Source organism: Drosophila innubila, chromosome 4, assembly GCF_004354385.1.
Source record: "Drosophila innubila isolate TH190305 chromosome 4, UK_Dinn_1.0, whole genome shotgun sequence".
Lineage (NCBI taxonomy): Eukaryota > Metazoa > Arthropoda > Insecta > Diptera > Drosophilidae > Drosophila > Drosophila innubila.
Window position 1 is genome coordinate 1,129,275 of NC_047625.1, and position 23,242 is coordinate 1,152,516.

Below are 23,242 nucleotides of genomic sequence, written 5' to 3' on the forward strand. Positions count from 1 at the left end.
ATTTATTTAATTGCTTCTCATTAAGAATAAATGTATCTATTGTATTTTAAGTAATTGGTGCAATATTAAAATAACAGAAAAGTCATTTTCAAAGTCTAAATTGTGGAAATTGTTAAAGTGTCAGTGTGAGTGCGAGTGTGTGTGTGTATGCGTAAATGTTGCATGTGGTGGCAACAGTGTAGTCGTTGAATGGTGCTGCCAACTTGTTGAAAATGAATATCTGCGTAAAAATGACAAAATGAAGTAAAAAGTACTATATTTGGTCAGTATTCGTACAGAAAGTCATATGAACTTACATACATATGCCACTTACTGAGTGCAACGCCAATTACCAATTACCAGATAAAAAATCGTATATTTTTGTTAAACAATAATATTGATAAATCAATATTCATACTACAGCCAAGTAGCAACATTTGTTGTATTGAACGGTAATAACTTTTAGCAAAAAAAAAATATGTGCATTACAAAATGAGTGTGTGCTTTTGTGTGTGTGTGTGTCGCGTTTCAAATTAGTGACGGCTTTTATAGGTTATGTCTCCTTGTTCTTGCGCCGTGGAGTGTTGCCATTAAAAAGGGCTAAAATAGCTAGCTTGGCAAAGGAATAGCTAAAATAAAAAAAAATTATTTTTTTTCGTATTAAAAGTGATGTTTCCCATTGATAAAAAAATATATCTGTCAACCTTATTAAAGTCAATTATGTTTTAGAATTAGCCAGTTTTCTAGCTAAAAGTTTAGCTACTTAATAGCTGAAATGACAAAATTTTTTCCGTTGTTCGTTATTGTTTCAATTATTTTGTGCAGTACTCACACATATACAATTTGCTATATGTTAAAGTTTAAAAACAATATTTATATATATGTTTTGTTGAATATTGTGTTCAAGTAGACAACAGAATTGAAATATGTAGTTCAATTTGGTGAATAAGTTCAGTCGTTCATTTGAACTTGTAATGATCCGTTCATTTGAACCGATTAGGAACGAAACGACACAACTCTAGTAGACTTTGATAAACGTGTTAACTGTCGGCTATTAATGGTCAAAATTCTTTTTTATTGCACGATTTAGCAAAAGCAAAGTTAAGGAAACAATCTCGAGAGTTGCCGAAAAATGACAGACTCGATGAAATTTGGACCAGAATGGTTACGCAATATGTCAGCGGAGCCGTCTGTTGGTGGCGGAGTCACTGCCGGCGGATTAAACAGTTCCTCCTTCTCCATACATACGGCTGGTGGAGGCGGGGGCGGGGGCAATTTGTTGGCCAGTCATCATAGCCAACAGCAACAAAATGCGGCTGCTTCTCGCAACTTGTTTCCAGAATATCGATATGGCCGTGAAGAGATGCTATCCTTATTCGATCGCAATTGTTTGTTACCGCAAATACTGCCCTCATTTAAGAAACTCTTTGTGGACAAAGTTCAATATCCATTGGCCCTAACGCCCAGCTCCGAGGAAGAGATGACGGCCCAAAGTCCGATTGGCAGTAGCGTAAGTTTTAGCGACTATCGATTATTTATATTCCATAAATGCTCATCTCCTTGACAGTCTCGTCCAGCTTGGCTGCAACGTTCAGCCGGCGGTTTTGGCATCTCCTCGCGTGGCTCAGCTAGAGGTGGAAGCGTCGATCGTGGTCGGATGCGTGGTAAATCGGTTTATCATCCGATATACCAGAGGCCAGGCCCCTTATACGATGAGAGTTTGTCAGCGACACCGATAAAGGTAAGGAGTCTATTTTTTGATTGTTCTATTAAATAATAAATAAATGAATAAAAAAAATTAATTTATCATATTCAGTGTTGCCAACTTTTGACTTGCAATCAAAAATATTAAGTAGCTAAAATAAAACTAAATTTTTCTCACTAAAATATGTGCAAAAATGTAATTTCTTAATTAAAAATTGTTATTAAAAGTTATTCTTTAGAGATTTGTTGTGAATTAGTTTTTAATAATTCTAATATCGTTTCAACTTTTATGATCAAATGTTTCAAGTTAATAATAAATTTATGATTTTTTGATCATATATGATTATCAATTTCTCATAATTTTTCAATCTTCATTCAGCTAATTTATGTTTATTTCTCAAAACACATTTTCTAGAACTTTCGAATTTCGAAAAAAGAGCAGATTTGGCAGCAATAAAGCTGTTATGACAATTCTGCTTAGGCTTAGAATGGGTATCGATATTTATTTGATTTTTTAAAGCAATAATCTAATATTTAAAATAAATTCGAAAAATAAGTTTAAAATGTAGACATTTAATGATCAAATTGTTTTATAAAGTTTTCTTTTTTAGTTAATTATTTTTTCTAATTTGATGATAAATTTCAAATAATTGTTTGGTAGTTATCTCAGGTTGATTGAGATTAAATCTTGATTCTGTAACTGTTACTGAGATTAATTCTTGATTCTGTTACTGTTACTGTTATTGCAGCCGGAGCGTAATTGGAGTGAGCGTAATGGGATTGGAGACTCGACAGCTGTCGGCATACCTGCGGGTGGCGGGGGCGTGGGCGGTTCTAGCGGAGTGCCTGTGGACTGGAATGGCACACCAAGTTCCAGTCCGAGGAAGGAATTCTCCAGCCATAATCGCAACATGGAGAACTGGCGACGAAATCGCAATGAAGATGGCTCTGGTGATGGTCCAACTGGTCCAACTGGGAACCTAGCTGGCATCGAAGCTGGATGGCGCAGTGGTGCCAACCATCGTTGGGGTAAATCTTCCAGAGAAATGCCCACTTTTCTTCAAAACATATTGATTATGTTTGTATTTTTAGGACGCTCAACTAGTTGGCGGGATGAGGAGATCACGCCCATGCAGGCTGGCAATCTGGATGGCTCGACTGGACCGTCTGGACCGACAACTGGTGTACAGCGTTCCATTTCAGCCATTGGCACTGTTAGCACTGAGCGCGCTAAAATACCAGGATCAGGAGCTAATCGTTCCAAGTGGATTGGTGGCAGTTTGAAAGGTGACGATGCTGATCTACCCGAATGGGCCATGGAGAATCCCTCGGAAATGGGTGGAACTTTTGACTCGACCGGCGCTTTTCACGGCGACAGCATCGAATCGGAGATTTACAATCCAAATGCCAGTCGAAAGCAGCAGCAGGAGGATTGTGAGCAGCCGCTGTCCACGGATGGAACTGATGGCTCAAAGGCTACAATGGAAGCAAATTCAAACAACAACAGTTACAGCCAAGTTGTGGCAGAGTTGAACTTGGAGAAAGAGGCAAAAACAAGTGAAATGCCAAACAATAACAATCTGATTGAGCAGGAGCAGCGTGAAGAAGCGGGAATAACTGAAAATGAAAAAACAACGACAACAACAACAACAACGCCTTCGCACAACAATAAATCTGTTGCTGTTGTTCATGGTGACATCTCCGAGCGCTTTCAGCAAGTCGCCAATGAAGTGGAGAAGCTGATAATGGACGATGATGCTGGTGATTGTAATAAATTGCTAGGGGCCGAAGCCACAGCAACAACTGTAACAGCAGCAACAGCAAGCAGATATACTGCACAGCTGCAACATCCACAACAGCATTCACAACAGCATCCACAACATGCGGAGACAGCAGCAATTTGCAAACCAATTCAATTCAGCGAACCGTTGCTGTCGCTACAGCAGCAACAACATCTGCAACAGCAATCACAACTGCAACAGCAATCACAGCAACAACACCAACAGCAATCACAGCATTTATCGGTGCTGCCACCACATATGTTGAATGCAAATCCAAATGATTTGTGGTTCTATCGCGATCCACAGTCGAATGTACAGGGACCCTTTAGTGCCATCGAGATGACAGAATGGTATCGAGCTGGCTACTTTAATGAGAATCTATTTGTGCGACGTTTTGCCGACAGTCGATTTCGGCCATTGGGTGAACTGATTAAGCTATGTCATGGCAATATGCCGTTTACACACAGTCATCTGTTGCCAACGCCAATGGATTTGGATCAGCTACAGTTACAATTAACGCCAAGGAAGCCAGCTGCCATGAATATACCGTTTGCATTGAACGAACAGCAGCAACAACAGCAACAGCAACGTGATGAGCAATTGAAAGCTAGTGTGACAGCAGCTGCAGATTCATTGAGTGCTGCCGTTAAGGGCCATGGATTAGGACATGGTCATGTACACTCACAAGGACATCCAACTGGACACATTGCTGCTCCACACACCATGGACACCTCACACATGCTGACAATGCGCTTTCAAATGCTACAGGATCAGTACTTACAGCATCAGGAATATCAAATTCTATCGGAGCTATCGAAAAATGATTGCTTCCAACGCTTGGATGCTGCACAGCGTGAAGCGATTGTTCGCAGCAAAGTGCAGATGTTGGTGCTACCAGAATATCTGAGCAGTTTCAGTGGATTGAGTAATTCACTGGCTGCCTTAAATCCCATTGCTGGCAGCCAGCTATACGATGCTATTGCTCAGCAGGCCAAGAAGGATCAACAACAGCAACAGATATTTTCTGAACGGCCAGCAGGCATCTTTTTGGATGCCAATAACTTTATTTTAAATGCACAATTGATGCACAACAATCAACAACAGCAAACACAAGAGCAGCAGTGTCAAGAGATACAAAATATTGCAACTGAACATCCAGAGACGCAAAGCAAATTAAATGAGTTACCCAATACGGATATAGATCTGTTGAATGAATATAATTTAAGGATGTTGTTGCGCGGTCCATCGACAGCAGCAACTAATCCACTGGCTAAGCCAAACTCGGCTGTTGATTTCATGACACACGAGTCACAATTGTTGGCAGCACAAATGTTGCCAATGTGGCCACAAAACTTGCAACAACAAAAGCCACAGCAGCAGCAGCAGCAACAACAGCAAATAAATCAAGCATGGCCTACAAATGCCAAGGTTACTTTATGGGATGTTGCCACATTAGAAGAGGAACAAAACCAACAGTTGTTGCTGCAGCAGCAACAACAACAACAGCAGCAGCACCAACAACAGAAGCGTCAAGAGAACTCGACAATACATTTGGATTTCGAAACGAATAACGACAATCAGCGAAAATCAGACGAAGAGTTAATGCAGGAACAACAGCAACAACAACAACAATCGTTGGCCAAGGCACAGCAACTCACAACGGACAATGTCAATGTCAACAAGGATCAACAAACAGCTCGACAAAATCAGCAGACTCTGCAACAAGCCAGTTTCAAACAGGTTAACAAACAACAGCAGCAACAACAATCTGTTCAGAAACAACAACAACAACCGGGCGGTAAACAAACTGAACTCAAATTAAATAACGAGGATGATCGTCGTCGGGAACAGGCTGAGGAAAAGAAACGTCTCAAGGAAGAGCGTAAGCGACAACAGCAAGAGGAAGAGAAACGACGAGCAATGATTGCCGAAGAGGAAAGGAATCGACAGCAACAAGAGGAAAAGGAGCGACAGCAACAAATACAAGCTCAGCGTCGCAAGGCATTGCTCGGAAATGTCAATGGCAATGGAAATCAGCAACAATCGGCAACAGCAACAGCTACATCAAGTGCCTCAGGTAGGAATCTATCTATATATCTATATAACTACATGCATCAACTGGTATCTCATAAGTATTCCGAATATTTGTTAAGAAATATGGAATCATAAATTATAAAATTTAGCTAAAAAAAATATTCAAAGTACATAAGTTAAGACAACAAAAATTTGGAAAACTGTGAAAAATATTCAGAGTACAATAGTTAAGAAATTAAAAATTATAAAAGGCCAAAATTATAAAAAGGCCAAAAATATGAACAATTGAAAAGACAATAATATTAGGAAAATTAAAAGTTAGGAATAATCCAATTTAATCTTTCATCGCTACTCAAGTTGATCACAAAAATTTTTATTATTTTTTTTTTATTTTTAGACGGCGAAATACAATATTTATATGTAGATCCTTTAAATGTTATGATAAATAGTTCGACAAAATGTTGTCCTTCTTCTAGTAGAAAAAAATTGAAATCGCAAAATTTGTAGTCAAAAATGTATAATGAAAATCGCGTTATTTTTAATAAAATATTTTTTTCAATTTTTTTTTTCCAAATTTGTAATTTCATATCAATTTTTCTAATTTTGATCATTTATAATTTTTATCTTCACAACATTATTTCTTTATTTAAAAGTCTGGTCCTAACAAGAGTTCTCATACCAATCTTGTCAGGCTCACATTTAAAACCGCAATACTTGACAAAAAAATTAAAAAAAAAAAAAAATAATAAATTTTTCAACTCAAAAAAACCGGAACTGGGAATTGACTTTAGAACTATGGTTTCTGGGTGAAAATAACTTGGAATTGAACGTAGATTTCGAACTTGGGTTAACATTTTTCAATATTTTTGGGCCCATACTAATAATATCTAATATATATATATATATATAAATCTCTTTGTCCAACTGATTTACTGAGCATTGTACAGGCCAAGCCGTTTGACGTGCGACTTTCGAATTTGGGGACAAAATACTTAAGATAATTTTATATCTAATAATTTTGGCAAATATGTCAACTATGGTAACAGGATAACACGTTAAATTGAGAGGTAATTTTAAAGATAAAATGAAACTAATTAAGTGCTCCTTTCTCAGCTGTATATACAACAGGATCAGGCAATAAGCCGGCAATAATTGGCGCTAAGATGGAGCAACAACATTCACAACAGCAACAACAACAGGCAACAGGTCGTTCTCATGCCACTTCCATTGCACCGTGGTCCTTGCAGTCGCCCAGTGTAAATGCTGTCGCTCCCGGATTGGCCGAGATTCAGAAGGCGGAGAGACGCGAACGGCGTGCAGATCAACAGCGTCAACAGGAGCAATTGGATAAACAAATGCGAGCGAATGCCGCAGCAGCAGCCGAGGCTAATGATGCAATGCTCAAGTGGCAGGCATCTCCGGCGCCAGCACCAGTCATGAGTCTGGTTGACATCCAGGCCGAGGAGGCCAAGCGCTTGGCCAATGAACTGATGGAGCAGCAGCGTCGTCGGGAGCAGGAACACCAACAACATCAACACCAACAACACCAGCAGCAGCTGGCAACTGTGGCAGCTGGCAGCTTGTCGGGTGTCTCCGGCGGATTGTCCAATATCTGGGGTAATGCCAATAAGGCATGGACTGGTGCCTCGGTGGTTACCAACAACTCCAGCTCTGTTGTTGCCGGTGCTGGCTTGTGGGATGATCCAACTCCTGCCCTGTCCGCTCTGCCCGCTGCTGCTGCTGCTGCTGCTGCGGCTGCGGCTGCAACTTCCAAGTATGTTGCAACAACAACAGCAACTGTCGCTTCTGTTCTGGCCACGGCTAACAAACAGCAGCAATCAGCAAATCAATTGCAACAGGCCAAGACTATTCAATCAACCATTTTGCCCTCGCCTCGCAATTTACGCAAGAGCCAAACATTGCCAGCCATGCAGAATGTTGTAGTATCAAAGAATGCCAAAACAACTACTGCAACCGATAAAACTAAAGTCGCTCCAACAAAAGCAGCAACATCGAGCAAGGCAACAGCATCAGCTGCAGCAGCAACTGTTGCTGCTGCTGAGGACAACAACAACAAAAAGTCCACTCAAATCAAAAGCAGCGACGCCTCCTCGTCGCACAGCAAAATTAGTGAATATGAAAACGAGTTCACCACTTGGTGCATGAAGAGCCTGGATAATATGTCGGCCAAAGTGGATGGTAAGCTAATCAAACTAAATCAAAATAATAATATATATAAAATGCGAAAAATATTCACACTACAATGATGAATCTATTTTAATAATATAGGCAAGTTTATTTAATTTTTTATTAAAATCATTCTATATTTTTATAAGAAAAATTTACCGAGTTCAAAAAGTAGGAAAAATCTATTTCAATGTATTTGCTATTAAAATCATGCCAAGAATTAGAAAAAAAGTGGATGGTAAGCTAATCAAACCAAAAAATTATAAGAATAACAGAATTATAATATATAAAATACGAAAAATATCCACACTACAAGAATTAAGATAAATATTCTTCAATAATATAGGCAAATTCATTTAATTTGCTATTAAAATCATTCCAAGAACTAGGAAAAATCTATTTCAATAGGGCAAATAATTTTATTTGCTATTAAAATCATTCTAAAAATTATAAAATATCTACTTCAACAATATAGGCAAATTATTAAATTTGCTACTAAAAATAATATTATTTTAAGAATTAAGATAAATATGTAGGCAAATTTAATTAATTATTCCAAGAATTAGAATAAATCTATCTAATAATATAGGCAAATTTAGTTAAATAGGCATTTAAAACCAAATTTATTTATTTAGCTTATTGTATAATTCCATATTTTTTATAAATGCTTTCTAATTTGTTTTCCCCATGTTTACTTGCAAATTTAGGTGGTTTTAGTATTATTTTTTTATTTCAATATATATTTCTATTTGCAGTACCTACGTTTGTTGCCTTTTTGCAAGACCTCGAAGCACCCTATGAAGTAAAGGACTATGTTCGCATATATCTGGGTAAGTACATTTTAGCATTTGAAATGTGCGCTTTCTTTTTGATTAGTTCTTTACTAGTATTAAATTTATTAATAAACATATTTATTTAGTTTATATACGAATTTAAATGCGGTATTTGTGTATAAAAATTAGCAGTATTCTGTTAATTTACCGATAGTCTATAAAGTTTTGTATAACTAAATTGAAATTGTAGTTTTAACTTAGATTTTTCGTTTTGGAAAATGCATTTGTTTTAATTTTGATTTCACATTAATTTCAGGTGAAGGAAAAGATTCGAGTGACTTTGTCAAGCAGTTTTTGGAGCGACGTAGTAAATATAAAAGCTTGCAGCGTGCTCAGAACGCACATAACGATGATATGTGTAAGCCGGCACCGGCTATAACACCGTCAAGCAATGATAATGGTGAAAATAAGGTAAGTCGTATATCAAACGAATCGTGTTCAATCTTTTTTAATCCGTCTTTTAATTAATCCCCTATCATTCAGAGCAAACAGAAGAAAGTCAAGAAAAACAAGATGACCAAAATGGACGCTCGTATTCTTGGCTTTTCGGTAACCGCCGCCGAGGGACGCATTAATGTTGGAAGTCGCGATTACGTCGATGCTCCATAACCTATAGAATCATCTTAGCCGCAAAAGTTAATAATACAACAACATCGGCAGTTGATAGAAATAGGAATGAATTTGAAGTTTAAATTGAATATGAATTGATTTGAAATTAACAGGTTACAATTGGAAGTGGCAATAAATCTGTTATAAATAAACGCGAATAAGTGTACCCTAATAAATCTATTTGTTTTTTTATTTTTGGCGGAAAAACTGAAATAGTTATGATTGCATAACTCTAAAATGTTGGATAAAGGTTTCAAGAACTCCTGAACTCGATGGTAAGTCTTGTAGCTTTTAATTTTACACCTATTGAAGATTCACTTTTAAAAATATTATGGCTCCGCTGTTTCAAAATCAAGTTGATTGATAATTATTGATAATAAAAAATAAAGACTAAAGTAAAAGTAATTGTGTATAGCACTTACCATTTATGATGAATGAAAATTAGATTTTTAAAAAATTCTGTTTAAAAAATTCTGTTTAAAAAATAAGAGTTAAATAAGTTTAAATAAGAGTTTTTCCATCCCAACCAAAAATAGTAAATTTAATTAAAAATAGTAAATACAAAAATAGTAACCGTCATTTATCCATATATTGGTTTTAGGTGTTGACTTTTATTATTATATAGCCTTATAGTATGCAACGGGATTTGTCGACAGTTTGAAGATTTGGAAAATTTATCACGGAAAAAGTGGGCAGTGAGGGGAAAAAATTAAATTATTTTAGTGAATAAAATATTAATGCAGAATCAAATTGGAGGCCAAATAATGATCAAGTTGACATGCCACATGAATATCGGACATGTTTTCACTAAGTTAGAGAGTTTGAAGTTTTTAAAAAAGTGTCAATGGAAAAAGTTGATAGTGTTTACCAATAACTTAAATTTTCTAAGTGAAATGAGTTTAAAATTGTTGAATTTAAGTAGTTTTAAGAGTTTAAAATAATTTAAAATTTAATTGTTTCGGAATAAAAATCGATTAAAAGGGCATTGCTCATTAAAGTCGGTTCGGAAAATTACAGTGGATTTCAGATCAAATCTAGATGTTCTGATAAATCCGACGCGTAAAACTCCACTGCCAACACCTTTTGCTAGACCTATTTAAATATTAATTGAAGTTTTAAAGAATTGATTTCGAAAATTCACTATAACACCTTTTGCTAGACCTATTCAAATATTAATTGAAGTTTTAAAGAATTGATTTCGAAAATTCACTATGATTGTAAAATTAGATTGGTTATGTGGGTTAAATAATTTGATAGCTTAAATATAAGTCTTAAAGCAATTTACAAAGCTGTTGGATTGATTTTTCGTTATGGCCGCCGTCGGTAACTGAATTCCAAAATGTGGGACGCGCTTGGTTGCTCGGTTTTTGATGTGCCGGAACAGAGGCGACAATTTGGGTTGGTTCTTTTTTCCATTTCTCATAATTTTCGTTCGCGTTTGCGCTTTACGACCATATGTACCGTATTTTGTAAACGTTTTTATGTAGTTGTTTACATGCTTATATAGATATTGAGCGAGTATATATATATATAGTGTATATATATACATATATATATATATATATATGTATGTAGGTATATGGTTCTTTCAATAAGCAGCATAACCCTTGGGTGTGAAGGTGATGCAAGATGATGTAATGGGAATCACTGCGACCCTGTTGTCAATTTGCTGATAAGCCATTTTTGGTCTACAAGTTAATTTTAAGAAAATAAATAGTTAAATCCAATGGATCATGTTTGTCTTTTTCTTTTAGATGGATCTTTAAGACACTTTATTAAAAAAAGACAAAGAGGTCCCATGCGATTTTTTTCGTTTGCTTTAGAATGCCAAATAATAAACTTTTAAATAGAAAATAATAACTTGGAAAATATAATACGTAAATTAATATTAATGAAATCGACTAGGAACGAAAAAGGTGGGTAAGCCTTAATTAAAAATCGCAAGATTTATTGCTACTTCTCTAAAATGCCACCTCGTCTAAAAATTCAATAAAGTATTTAGCGGGCTTTCCGTCATACCATTTTAGTTTTAGAAACATACATTTGTCAAACAATCATGGCAGTGAAAATCATAAATATAAAATATTAATATAAATCAAAGCTAATTTTCCTTTTATGAATGAACTAAATTTTTTTGAAGTTGTACTCTAAATTTAATTTTGTATCTTTGTTTTGGGTTGAAATTTTATTCTTGGTTTTCTGTTGTTGTATTGATACATTATTTATCCAAATACGAACACAGCGTGTTGCGTGTTGCGTTTACAGCTGAATGATTAGCAAAGTTTACATCGGGTTGCATTGGTATAGTACAACACCTAGCCCTCTGGCGGATATTTAAAGCAGCGGGGAGGAAACGGGAAACGGGGGATAGAAAATGAACAATGGCCGTCTCATTGTTTTGGTGACTGTTGGCGCCTTTGTTGTTGTGTTGTGTTGTGTTGCTGCCATTATAATTTGGTCTTTGTTGAGTGCATTTGAACACTCGAATTGTATACATTACTCAATCCAATAAACAAATTAACAACTTTTGTCCTTTTCCACTCGACTGTCAAATAATACAACACAGCATTAACTTTAAATAGCAAATCACCAACAAGTATTTGTGTGCACAGATCTGATGAATTTGCACTCGCCAATGTACATATGTATATGTAACCATATGCTTTTTTTATGTATATATATATATATACATATGCATCTTCTTGAATATATTTACAAATATAAAAAAATCACTGCGGACGGCAGTTCGCGCTAGTGACGAAAGCAGCACGAAGGGTGCGAAAGGCGACTAGCAATATATACATCAAATTTTGAAAGTTTGCTATGACTGTCCGATCAGATCGAGTTATATACCGATCAAACGGTTTAGTCCTAACTTACAAAATGGTAATGGTATAACTTTTTCTAACTCACCTGGGTCATGAGATAGGGGGGTGTAAGTGGGAGGGGAAAAATTGAAATGATTGCAGCTAATGGGGTAAAGTTTTGCGTTTTTTGGTATATGAAACATAAATTTTGGTTGAGGGGTTTGGAGGATATTACCTGTTAGCTGAATATATATTTTTTAAAAAATATTAAGAGAGGACAGCAGCATCAAGGCAGGCGTAGCTGCTAGAGCTTGAGAGTGTATAGCTGTCAGCTTTGCGTTGCACAAATAACCAGTGCTGCCAGACAGTTTTGTTTTGCGTTGCTGAAGTATCCAGTGTTGCCATCCATTAAGTTTTGTTTTTAGACGATTTTAATTTTTAAATATGAAAGAATTTCAACTAATAAATTTACATACATTTCTATCTGTATTCCTTAATGATAAAGTTACAATGTCAAATGCAATTGCAAAAATTTCTGATATCCCACAAAAAAAACCTCGACACGAGGTAAAAGTCTAGTGACGAAGGCAATTTCTAGCCCCAAAATTTCTGATATCCAATTTTGTGACGAACAAAATTCAGTTTAATATACAAATTTTAAATAAAAATATAAATTAATAAATAAAACGAAAATTGGCATTCGGCACTGCGCAAAAGTAATTTTTATGTACAAAGATGCTCACCCTTTTTGCGCACAAAAATTGCTTTCGTCACTAGACTCTTACCCCGTGTAGAGGTTTTTTTTGTGGGATAAATATATGCGGTTGTATGGAACTTCACAGGACCTTGGCTGTACTGTACCCAGCCTGTAATACAAGCTTTCCAAAAAGTGGCGATAAGTTTGAAATAAGAATCATCAATTAAGAACTCAAATAATGTTAAAAAAAAAATTAGTTGAGATTCGACAATGCTACAAGAGTTCAAAGTTGTCCAAAAATTTAAAAGGGAAAAACTTAAGAAACTGGGTAGTTTAAGAAAAATTTTAAATATACATTAAATAAAAATATTTTAGATTATAAGCATCAATTTAGAATTTAAACCATGTTTAAAAAACATTACTAATTAAAATTGGTTGAGATTTGACAGAGTTATAAGAGTTTAAAGTTGTCCAAAAATTTAAGAGGGAAATAATTTAAAAATGGGTAATTTTAGGAAAAATTTAAATATTTCTTAATTCAAAATAATTTAAATGCAGCATCAAAGTAGTCCAAATATATACTAGGTAAAAAATTACGAAAATAGGTAATTTTAGGAAAGTTTTAAATATACCATAACTAAGAGTAATTTTAATGCAGAATCGATTAAAAAGTCAAATAAGGTTTAAAAAGACATTGCCTATTATAATTGGTCGAAATTAGACAAAGTCATGAGAGTTCAAAGTTTATCCAAAAATTACAAGGGGAAAAAATTGAAAAATTTGGTATACTAAGGAAAATTTTTAATTGCCCTTAATTAATAATAAATTAAATAATATTTTAATCTATATAGCTCTCTAAGTATTCATATAGTTTTCTCCGCGTTATCACCATTTAATTTGTATAATTTTCTGTCGTTTTTCAACCCGAATTCTTCAAAGCTATCAATGAATGGTCGAATTAAAGTAAAAATTTTTAGAATTGGAAAATAGTATGATAGAACCTATGATTAAGAATTGAATTTGAGATATACAGTATTCGCATTTGGTTGGAGCAAATCGTATCATTGGCAGAGGAAAAACGTTTTTATTGTTAATAAATTGAATTCTCTAATTGAGTTATACGTGCTTAAAATTGACGCAACGACGCGACACGACGACAGATGTTGTAACAGCATCAAATGTAACCAGATACCTGCAAATTATCTGATTGAGCTGGTTATTCTCGCCTCATATATAGGGTGTATTGCTGCTTCTGAATATGGCTCTCTTGCTGGTGGTAGTTTTGTAGAGACTTTGTTATATAGAGACTTCTCCACAGTAGTCCTAATTTGTTAGCACTTTAAAGCAAGCATGGTACACAGGCTACCGATTATTTACGGTAGGGTATATTGGGTTTATTTTCATTGTTGCAACTTGGCAAAATAATTATGAATCCAATTTTTAAATAATACAAAATAACTATTAAAAAAAAGATAAAAGGCTTGGGAAAAAATGGTTACTTAAATTGATACCAAAAATAATTAAAAGTTTCTTTTAATGCTCTTAATAATACCAATGTTATTCATTGTTCAGCTCATATTTATCAATAGGCGTAATGCGCGCAAATTGTTTGAAAATCACCAGTCTCAAAGGAATTGATTTTCATAACGAGCTTAAGTCAGACCAAGAAATACAAATACAGTACAAGTGGGCGAATTACTAAGGGTTGATAGCCTACACTGACAAAAAAAAATTTTCTAAAATCAAGATAAAATTGCGTCGAGAACATAAAATTCCTAACGTACACGTAAAAAACACATCTTGCTATTAAAATTAAAGTAAACATACACAAAAAGTAAGGAGCAATTCTTAATTTATAATTAAGGAATGATGTTTTATTTTGATATAATTGTAAATTAATTTACAGGTTATTTTACTGTGTCTTTTTTGTAAAGAGAGGGATTCGAACCTGCGCTTGCTTTCAACTAAAACGGCGACTCTAACCACAGCGCCAGGGGTCAACTATTTGTTTAATGTGAAATATAACATATTTATCCTTTTTTAAGAATTTAAGATTATTATTCTTATATTAAGAACTGCGATTTTATAGGTTAAAGTTCTTAATATTAGGAATATGTTTGTAAAATGATCTTATGTTCAGAACAGAATATTTAAGATGAATGTTCTTAATCTTAGAAGTTGATCCTGTTTTTCCAGTGTATAGATTTTCTTGCTCATTTGCTTTGACCAAAGCGGAGCATGAAAAAAAGTGCAAAACTTGCCGACGGGAAATTGTTAAACGGTATTTAAACATAACGAACAGTACAGGGACTCTATACGGGGACTCTGAGCTGGGACTGGGACTGGGACTGGGACAGGGACAGGGACAGGGAAAGCTAATCCCATGGCGCACGCACACTGCACAGAACACAGAACACAGCACACAGCACACAACAGGAAGCAACCACAAAATTCGTTATTTCAAGAGTAATAGAAAAGGATGCATGCAAGCAAGGATACGCCAAGGATACAATAAGGCGTATCAACGCTTCATACAGAAAGGGGACTCGAATGAAATAATAAATAAAATGATTAGTGAGTGTGTCTCATTGAATGAATATGGATGTCATCGCCATTGTTATTACGAGAATTACATATGTACATATGTTTGTACAATGTACAATGTACATTCATGCATACATACTCGTAACTGGTACATAGCTATTAGCTACATATATGTAGGACTCTAACTGTTTGTCTGTTACTTCTTGAACACCAGGACACAATAACTAAGAAATATATTTAAGGTGACAAACAGAGATTGAAAAAATGGGAGTGTTGCTTCCAAAAAGTTTTTCTGAACTCGGTTGAATTTTGCAATATTATAATACATTTTTGTTTAACTTGCTATTCGAATTTAACGATCTAAGTTTTGCTTGTTTTATTAGAATTCTTTAATTTATGTTCTAGTTCGATTAGATTTCTATTCGCTAGCCAAATAAAGCCAATGATATGTATAATATTTTATGGTTGTATTCTTTTGTCAGTTAGTTGTACGAGTACAACATCCGTTTAATCCCTTTATAGAAATAATAGTACCCATTGGGAATATGAAGCCTTTGGAAGTCTGCTAAGCTGCACGTTAATGAAGAGCTTTAAGTCTGAATTAAAGGCAATTTACCTCAACAGGAGCATTGCTTGTGTCTGCGGTGATTTCTTAATGTCAGCATGACTTCATATTGAATACGCTTATAATCCCGCCTACCCATTCCCATTCCACTACGTATACATAACTGTAACTGTCTGTAATTCTCTCTTTCTTTCTCTCTCTGTTACTAACTATCTCTCTCTCTCTCTCTCTCTTTAGGAATAAGAGAAACATGATTGTGTGTTGCTATGTATTTGAATAATGGGCGATAGGATGTAATAAAAGTATAGCGAAAAAGGCTCTGCCAATGAGAGAAGGGTGGCTGAGGATCAGACTCATAGATATACTCTTGTGGTCGTATTTCTTATTGCTTTTGCACCTTTTATTGATATGCTCATTCAATTGAGCGTCGATTGTGGACCAAATGTGAAGAAATTGACGCCTCTCTTTCTCTTTCTTTTTCTTTTTCTTTTTCATTCTCTCGTTCAATTGCTGATCGATGAGTACCCTCACAAAACTCGTAGATTATCAATAGGTACGCCTTTGGTATGATGACTTCTCGAATTTAAGTGCAACACAATCCTTAAACAACAAACTTATCAGCAGCTTCAATCAATATTGGGCTCTTAATTCGAATCTTGAGTTGAAAATGTGTGAAGAGATCTTTTAGAAGATCCGAGTCAGGATATGCGGTGGTGGCTGTGGTAAAACAGATCGCAGGTGTGCTGTTCTTACACTCAGAAATTGGTTAAAAAGAGAGTCTGAAATTCAAATAAAAGTCTAACCTGATAAAACAATCTCTAGGTCTTATTTATGGCTATGAACCAGGATAAACTCTTGTATTAAATTTTTATTTTTTAGTAAAAAAATGTATTGAAATTCTAATTTTTAGCTAAAGAAAAGAAGTTATAAGTTAACTGTTAAATTCCCATTTTTAATAAAAAATTTAATTGTTATACAAATTTAGTATAACATATAATTTACTTTTCGTTTATTATTAAGATATTTTCAAAAAGAAATTACCCTTAAATGAAACAATGATATTTAAGTGGCTTCTATTTGGAAATGAGTTCCTCCGAAATATTGTAAGGTAAATCAAAGATCCTTTTGTTTAAAATTACTTAAGGATTTCAAAAGAAAACGACACTTTCAACACTTAGAGTCGAAAACAAATAATAATAATGATTTGTCAAATGTGTGAAATGGCTTTCCAAAATGATCCTTAATGCGAAAATGCTCGTCGGCTTAAAGTAGACAATAGCCATTGCTAAAGCCAAAAGGATCAATCTTAAAATCGAATACTTAATCACATTGTTGGCAAACGGTCATTGGACTACTGGACAAATATTTTCACTATATATACATAAATAATAGTACTTGGATGCGCCTTTGTTATACTTTCATTCCGTTTCCGGCAAACACTTAAGATTACTGATGATGTTTTGCCAAGAGTCGACAAGATTTGAATTTTCTGAAAATTGGTTTATTTCGACTAAAGAACTCTATAACCAAAATATAAATTCAAGAAACAAAAATATTGTGTTCTTTGTTTTTTTTTCTTTGTTGTATCCAATAATTCGATGTTCCTAATTTCTTGTAAGTAATTCATTTGAGCAATCAATAATGATCAGAATTATATATTGTTATTATATTCCTTCATTATTTCGATTTCCTCATATTTAAATCAAATTAAGGCACTATAAAATCGCATTTCGAACAACTCTTATATCACAAAAGAAGAAGAAGAGAACATATAAGTTCTAAGTCGTGTTTGTTCGATTCCATATGATACTTTTACCGAATAAGAATAATATATAAATAAAAGTACAAGGTCTCTCACAGTCGGGTTCACTCGAGGGTAGCCTTTCCTACTTGTTTATTTTTGAGTTAATGCTTAAAAACTTACATTGCTTTAGAACTAGTGGTCTTTAATAATAAACCTTAAATTATATATAACGAAACTGTTATTTTCAGAGACGGCTAATAAAATTTGTAAGTTTGAAAAAAATGTAAGTCCAAAGGGCCTCTAAAAGAAGTGGGAAAATACACATAATATATTTGTGTTTAACAAATTCGAAAACATGATAAACTTTTATTATTAATGTTTTATTTAAAAATCATTTTTAATAATTAAAATTAATTTGAATCACAAAAATCAAAAATAATTATTATATTTCATTTTTTATATACAAATTACACCATAATTATTATTTTTAATTTTTTTTTAAATATCAAAAATTGAAATTACTTGCTAAATTCTATAATAAAAGTCAAAAATAAATATTAAACTTTTCTGTGAATTGTTATTATAATAAAATTATAATCGTTACGGTCCTTGGCTATTTTCAAGTTTTTATATTGCTTAACAAATTATTCTTACTTTTTAATCTTTCTGTAAAAATTCCGAAATTATAGTTTTATATAATATTTATTGAAAAAGTAGCAAACCCGTTTGTAAGTGGCATATTTTAATTATAATTGGAACATTTTTTTATTTTTTAAAATGGATACTCCAACGAGAACAATTGATGTATTGATTTTTAATATTTATGCAGACAATGTGATATTTTCAATGTCTAACAAAACATGAATAGAGTTTTGTTCTTTGGCAAGAGAATTATCTAGATCAAATTACAATGCGGTGTCTTGCAGGTAAATTTTTTGTCTATTCTCATAGCCAATTTGTAGGTAGCTAATTTATATCAATGCGTTTGCAGTAATTAATATAAAACAAAAATTTAAAGAGTCTACCGCCCATCGATACTAGGCTGTTCAGATATTGGCAGAAACAATTTGATTTTCAGCAGTAGCTTTTATACTTAATTCAGAGAAATTAAAAAAAAAAAACAAAGCAAAAAAGAACTAAATGATTTCGAGTCTTTGGAACCTGTTCCTTAATAAGTAAGTATTCTTTGTATTGTTTAGGAGTAAGCATGATAGCTATATCGAGAGAAAGGGAAAACAAAATGAGAAGTAAAGGAATGGGAAGGGAATAAATAAGGCAACAGCAAGAAGGACTCTCAAGTCCCCTAACTTATTGCAGAGAAGGCATTTAAGGACATTTCATTGGTTAGTCAAGTCAAATGTGAAATTAAAAGAAACCAGAAACCAGCCCTTAGAGCTCAAACACCAATCATAACTAAGCACACACACAATTTATAGGCGTGGCTTTGACTTCACCGTTACGTGTAGATACAGATACAGATACAGATACAGACACTATGTCATGCGTGAGTGAGCGAGCGAATGAGCGAGCGAGTGAGTGAGTGAGTGAGTGAGTGAGATATGAGACCATAGACGGTTGCTGCCAGCTGCAGGCCAGGTCAGGCCATTCCCAGGCCAGTCTCAGTCTCAGTTTGAGTCTCAGCCTCATCCATTTTGCATTGCAAGGCAAAAGGAATTTTCGCTTACTCACCCAGACCCAGTTCGATCTTAGTACCGACCACACGCACGATTTCAAGCTCCAATGCTTGAAGTACATGAAAACCTACAGTATCTGACAATTGCTATCTAATCATTCGATTAATCGATGGAAACGTTCGCGTCAATATCAATGTAATTTCGAAATCTATTATCGATCCGCGCTAGTGACGGTGTTTTAAAACAGTGATACCGCTAAGGTATGACATACAAAACACGAAAAACCCAATTTGGTTTTCAATTTAATGTGCAAATAGTGACACAATGTTATATATACTTCTGTGAAAACAACTCTCGTATAAATTCGACAATTATATTGTCGATATGGATATGCTTTCTAACTTATATTTTTCCGGAACCAAGGATGTGCAATTGACTGTGGATATAACCCCATAAATCCAAATAATCAATATATATTATTTTGTGTATCTGTCCAAGAATTTCAAATCTAGTATAATAATTTAAAAACACTTACAAAACAAACTCGATAAAATCCCGGGCCTTATCTAAATAATCTCTAAAATATCTTCTAAAATATAATTGAATGTGATGCCATTGAAATAATTTGTTATGTAGATAAATATTGTTCGAATACCCTGTGATGAGGGCATGATAAGTTTGTGCAAGTGTATAAAACTGACAGAAAAAGGCGTGACTGATCCCATATAAATTGTATATATTCATAATCAGCAAAAGCAATCACTTCAATATAGTTATTTCCGACTGCCTGTCGGTTTAAGCAATCCGATTTCAGAGATGGTAAGAGCTAGAATCACCAAAATTTCCATACTGAAATTTTGGATACATCCCACTCAAATAAAAAATGATATATATAACTTTTTCCGAGTTAAAAGTTCCTACATGTTCATTCAGAGTATAGCGTATAATTCGTTGCTATTAAAGTTTTCTTCTAAATATAGGGTTACTAAAGGAATCCATTTTAAATTGTTAACTATCCGACTGAAATCTAAGATAAGTTTATTTTAGTATTTGCAATTTTGAATAAGAATAGAAAAAGCAACAAACATTAAGAAAAAGCAACATACATTGAGAAAATGAAGAAAAAAGACTGATAATAACAAAAATAATAATAATAAAATATTGACCCAAGTGTAAATTATTTTGATCCAAGTGTGGCGTAAAGTTTTTTAGGAACTTCCAAGTGAAATTTGGATTCTCTAGCTCTTAAAGTCTCTGAGGTCGGTGTTTGTGTACCACACCTAATTCATTTATGCATTTATATGCTTTCATATTCTGTGGACGTTATTATGGACGTTCTCATATAAATACATTTAGGTTTGTCTGTTTGTATGTATGTACACGTATATGTATACATGAATGTTCAAGCTTACGAACTCCTTAAACTGACGGCTATACTCTCGAGGTCTGAAGTATGTTTTTATTATTTCAAGCCTGAAGACGAGAAACACGGCCAGCTCTTTGCAAGTGACATCAAGTGGAGCTCTCATTAACATAAATACCAAAGATCAATACACAGTACGATCATTGGGCCCTCGACGTTTGCAAGTTATCAACAGACCCCACATCACGCCTCCGCTCACAGCCCTTCAGGCCCTTCAGTCCCTTCAGGCCCTTCAGTTCTTCAGTTCTTCAGCCTTTCCGCTTTACCTCAAATGTGTTACGCTTTGGAAAACTCTTTGTTTCTTCAGATACTATATCGACATATTGAAAACATATCATTGGAATCGAGCTACTATGTAAAATAATACAGTTCTCATACAAACAATTCTTTCAAAAGTTTGTTTTTAAATCGAAATGTGGGAAGAGCCTACTAATAAGCCAATTGCAGTATATGCAGTCATCTTATACCCTATTTAAGCACCGTCCGTCTTAATAAACGCTTTGATCTCAGAAATTGGAAGAGTTAGAGACTCCAGATTTGTTACGGCTTGTATTGCGGTTCTATTTGTCCGAATTTTTTGCGATAAGGTAATATGATTGATAATTAGAAGAGATAACAATAATAACAAAGACCTCATTACTTTACAAGCCGAAATCCCGAGCATAGAATAACCGTTACTTATCACTGCGGACGGCAGTTCGCGCTAGTGACGAAAGCATCACGAAGGGTGCGAAAGGCGACTAACAATATACACAGCTAAGTTGGAAAATTTGCTACGACTGTCCGATCAGATCGAGTTATATACCGATCGAAAGGTTTAGTCCAAACTAACAAAATGGCGTACTTAAACTTTTTCTAATTCACCTGGATTATGTGATAAGGGGGTATAAGTGGGAGGGGAAAAATTTAAATGATTGCCGCTAATGGGATTGTGGGAACTTTTTGCTAACATTTTTTATTTTTTAAAAATTCTAATTTAAAATATGCGTCGATTGATACCGACCACCCGAATCCGACAACTAGTTCAAAAGATAATTAAACTTGAAATTTGTAGTGGACTTCTCAAAATGAGATGAAAAAATTTGTTGTTTGTTTGTTTGTCTGTTTGCATCAAAGCGCTAAAAAAAAACCTTAGATGTAACGATGGGGATTTATTCCTTTTCGAAAATCTAGTTTAGCGGGAAAACGCTTAATCCCGCTAAAATTGAAACCTCTACAGTTTCCAAGTCATAGAAGCTACAGACATGTTATATATATCATTGGATAGATGTGTTTGAGGGCTTTTAGTCGTGCCTTTTTTCTAAAGTACTAAAGTACTTAAAGTATGTTGCAGTACGTAAAATTTTGCGTTTTTTGGTATATGACACATAAATTTTGGCTGATGGGCTTGGAAGATATTACCTGTTTACTTTATATACACATTTTTCTAAGTTAGTTTTTAAGTTAGTTTTATACATCCTGACCGAAGTTGGTTCAAATCGGACCAGTGTATCAAGTAGCTGTCATAGGACCAATCGGGCGAAAATCAAGATTTACGGTGAAAAACTTTTTTTTGAAAACATATCATTGGAATCGAGCTACTATGTAAAATAATACAGTTCTCATACAAACAATTCTTTCAAAAGTTTGTTTTTAAATCGAAATGTGGGAAGAGCCTTCTAATAAGCCCATTGCAGTATATGCAGTCATCTTATACCCTATTTAAGCACCGTCCGTTCTAATAAACGCTTTGATCTCAGAAATTGGAAGAGCTAGAGACTCCAGATTTGTTACGGCTTGTATTGCGGTTCTATTTGTCCGAATTTTTTGCGATAAGGTAATATGATTGATAATTAGAAGAGATAACAATAATAACAAGACCTCATTACTTTACAAGTCGGAAAGCCGAAATCCCGACCATAGAATAACCGTTACTTATCACTGCGGACGGCAGTTCGCGCTAGTGACGAAAGCATCACGAAGGGTGCGAAAAGCGACTAACAATATACACAGCTAAGTTGGAAAATTTGCTACGACTGTCCGATCAGATCGAGTTATATACCGATCGAAAGGTTTAGTCCAAACTAACAAAATGGCGTACTTAAACTTTTTCTAATTCACCTGGATTATGTGATAAGGGGGTATAAGTGGGAGGGGAAAAATTTAAATGATTGCCGCTAATGGGATTGTGGGAACTTTTTGCTAACATTTTTTATTTTTTAAAATTCTAATTTAAAATATGCGTCGATTGATACCGACCACCCGAATCCGACAACTAGTTCAAAAGATAATTAAACTTGAAATTTGTAGTGGACTTCTCAAAATGAGATGAAAAATTTGTTGTTTGTTTGTTTGTCTGTTTGCATCAAAGCGCTAAAAAAAACCTTAGATGTAACGATGGGGATTTATTCCTTTTCGAAAATCTAGTTTAGCGGGAAAACGCTTAATCCCGCTAAAATTGAAACCTCTACAGTTTCCAAGTCATAGAAGCTACAGACATGTATATATATCATTGGATAGATGTGTTTGAGGGCTTTTAGTCGTGCCTTTTTCTAAAGTACTAAAGTACTTAAAGTATGTTGCAGTACGTAAAATTTTGCGTTTTTGGTATATGACACATAAATTTTGGCTGATGGGCTTGGAAGATATTACCTGTTTACTTTATATACACATTTTTCTAAGTTAGTTTTTAAGTTAGTTTTATACATCCTGACCGAAGTTG

At 34.4% G+C, this 23,242-nt stretch overlaps 1 protein-coding gene across 2 annotated transcripts; it reads left to right on the top strand.

The window, feature by feature from the left end:
• The first annotated feature begins 321 nt into the window (after positions 1–321).
• On the top strand, positions 322–9,303 carry LOC117788089 (GIGYF family protein CG11148). Of its 2 annotated transcripts, XM_034627914.1 has the most exons (9): positions 322–431; positions 1,070–1,489; positions 1,547–1,720; positions 2,433–2,712; positions 2,776–5,541; positions 6,612–7,697; positions 8,441–8,515; positions 8,775–8,929; positions 9,002–9,303. In XM_034627914.1, exons 2-9 carry the CDS (start codon positions 1,112–1,114, stop codon positions 9,125–9,127), a joined length of 5,040 nt encoding a protein of 1,679 aa, XP_034483805.1. In that variant the 5' UTR covers positions 322–431; positions 1,070–1,111; the 3' UTR covers positions 9,128–9,303. The 2 variants fall into 2 exon arrangements, with proteins under 2 accessions (XP_034483805.1, XP_034483025.1); XM_034627134.1 differs by lacking the exon at positions 322–431 and having other exon boundaries at positions 1,039–1,489.
• Positions 9,304–23,242: the final 13,939 nt, after the last annotated feature.

Excerpts from the sequence above, each read along its gene's own strand:
- LOC117788089 (XM_034627914.1), top strand. The coding sequence starts at position 1,112 with ATGACAGACTCGATGAAATTTGGACCAGAATGGTTACGCAATATGTCA. Across the intron at positions 1,490-1,546 it reads AAAGTCCGATTGGCAGTAGC|TCTCGTCCAGCTTGGCTGCA; the intron begins GTAAGTTTTAGC and ends TCTCCTTGACAG. Across the intron at positions 7,698-8,440 it reads TATGTCGGCCAAAGTGGATG|TACCTACGTTTGTTGCCTTT; the intron begins GTAAGCTAATCA and ends TTCTATTTGCAG.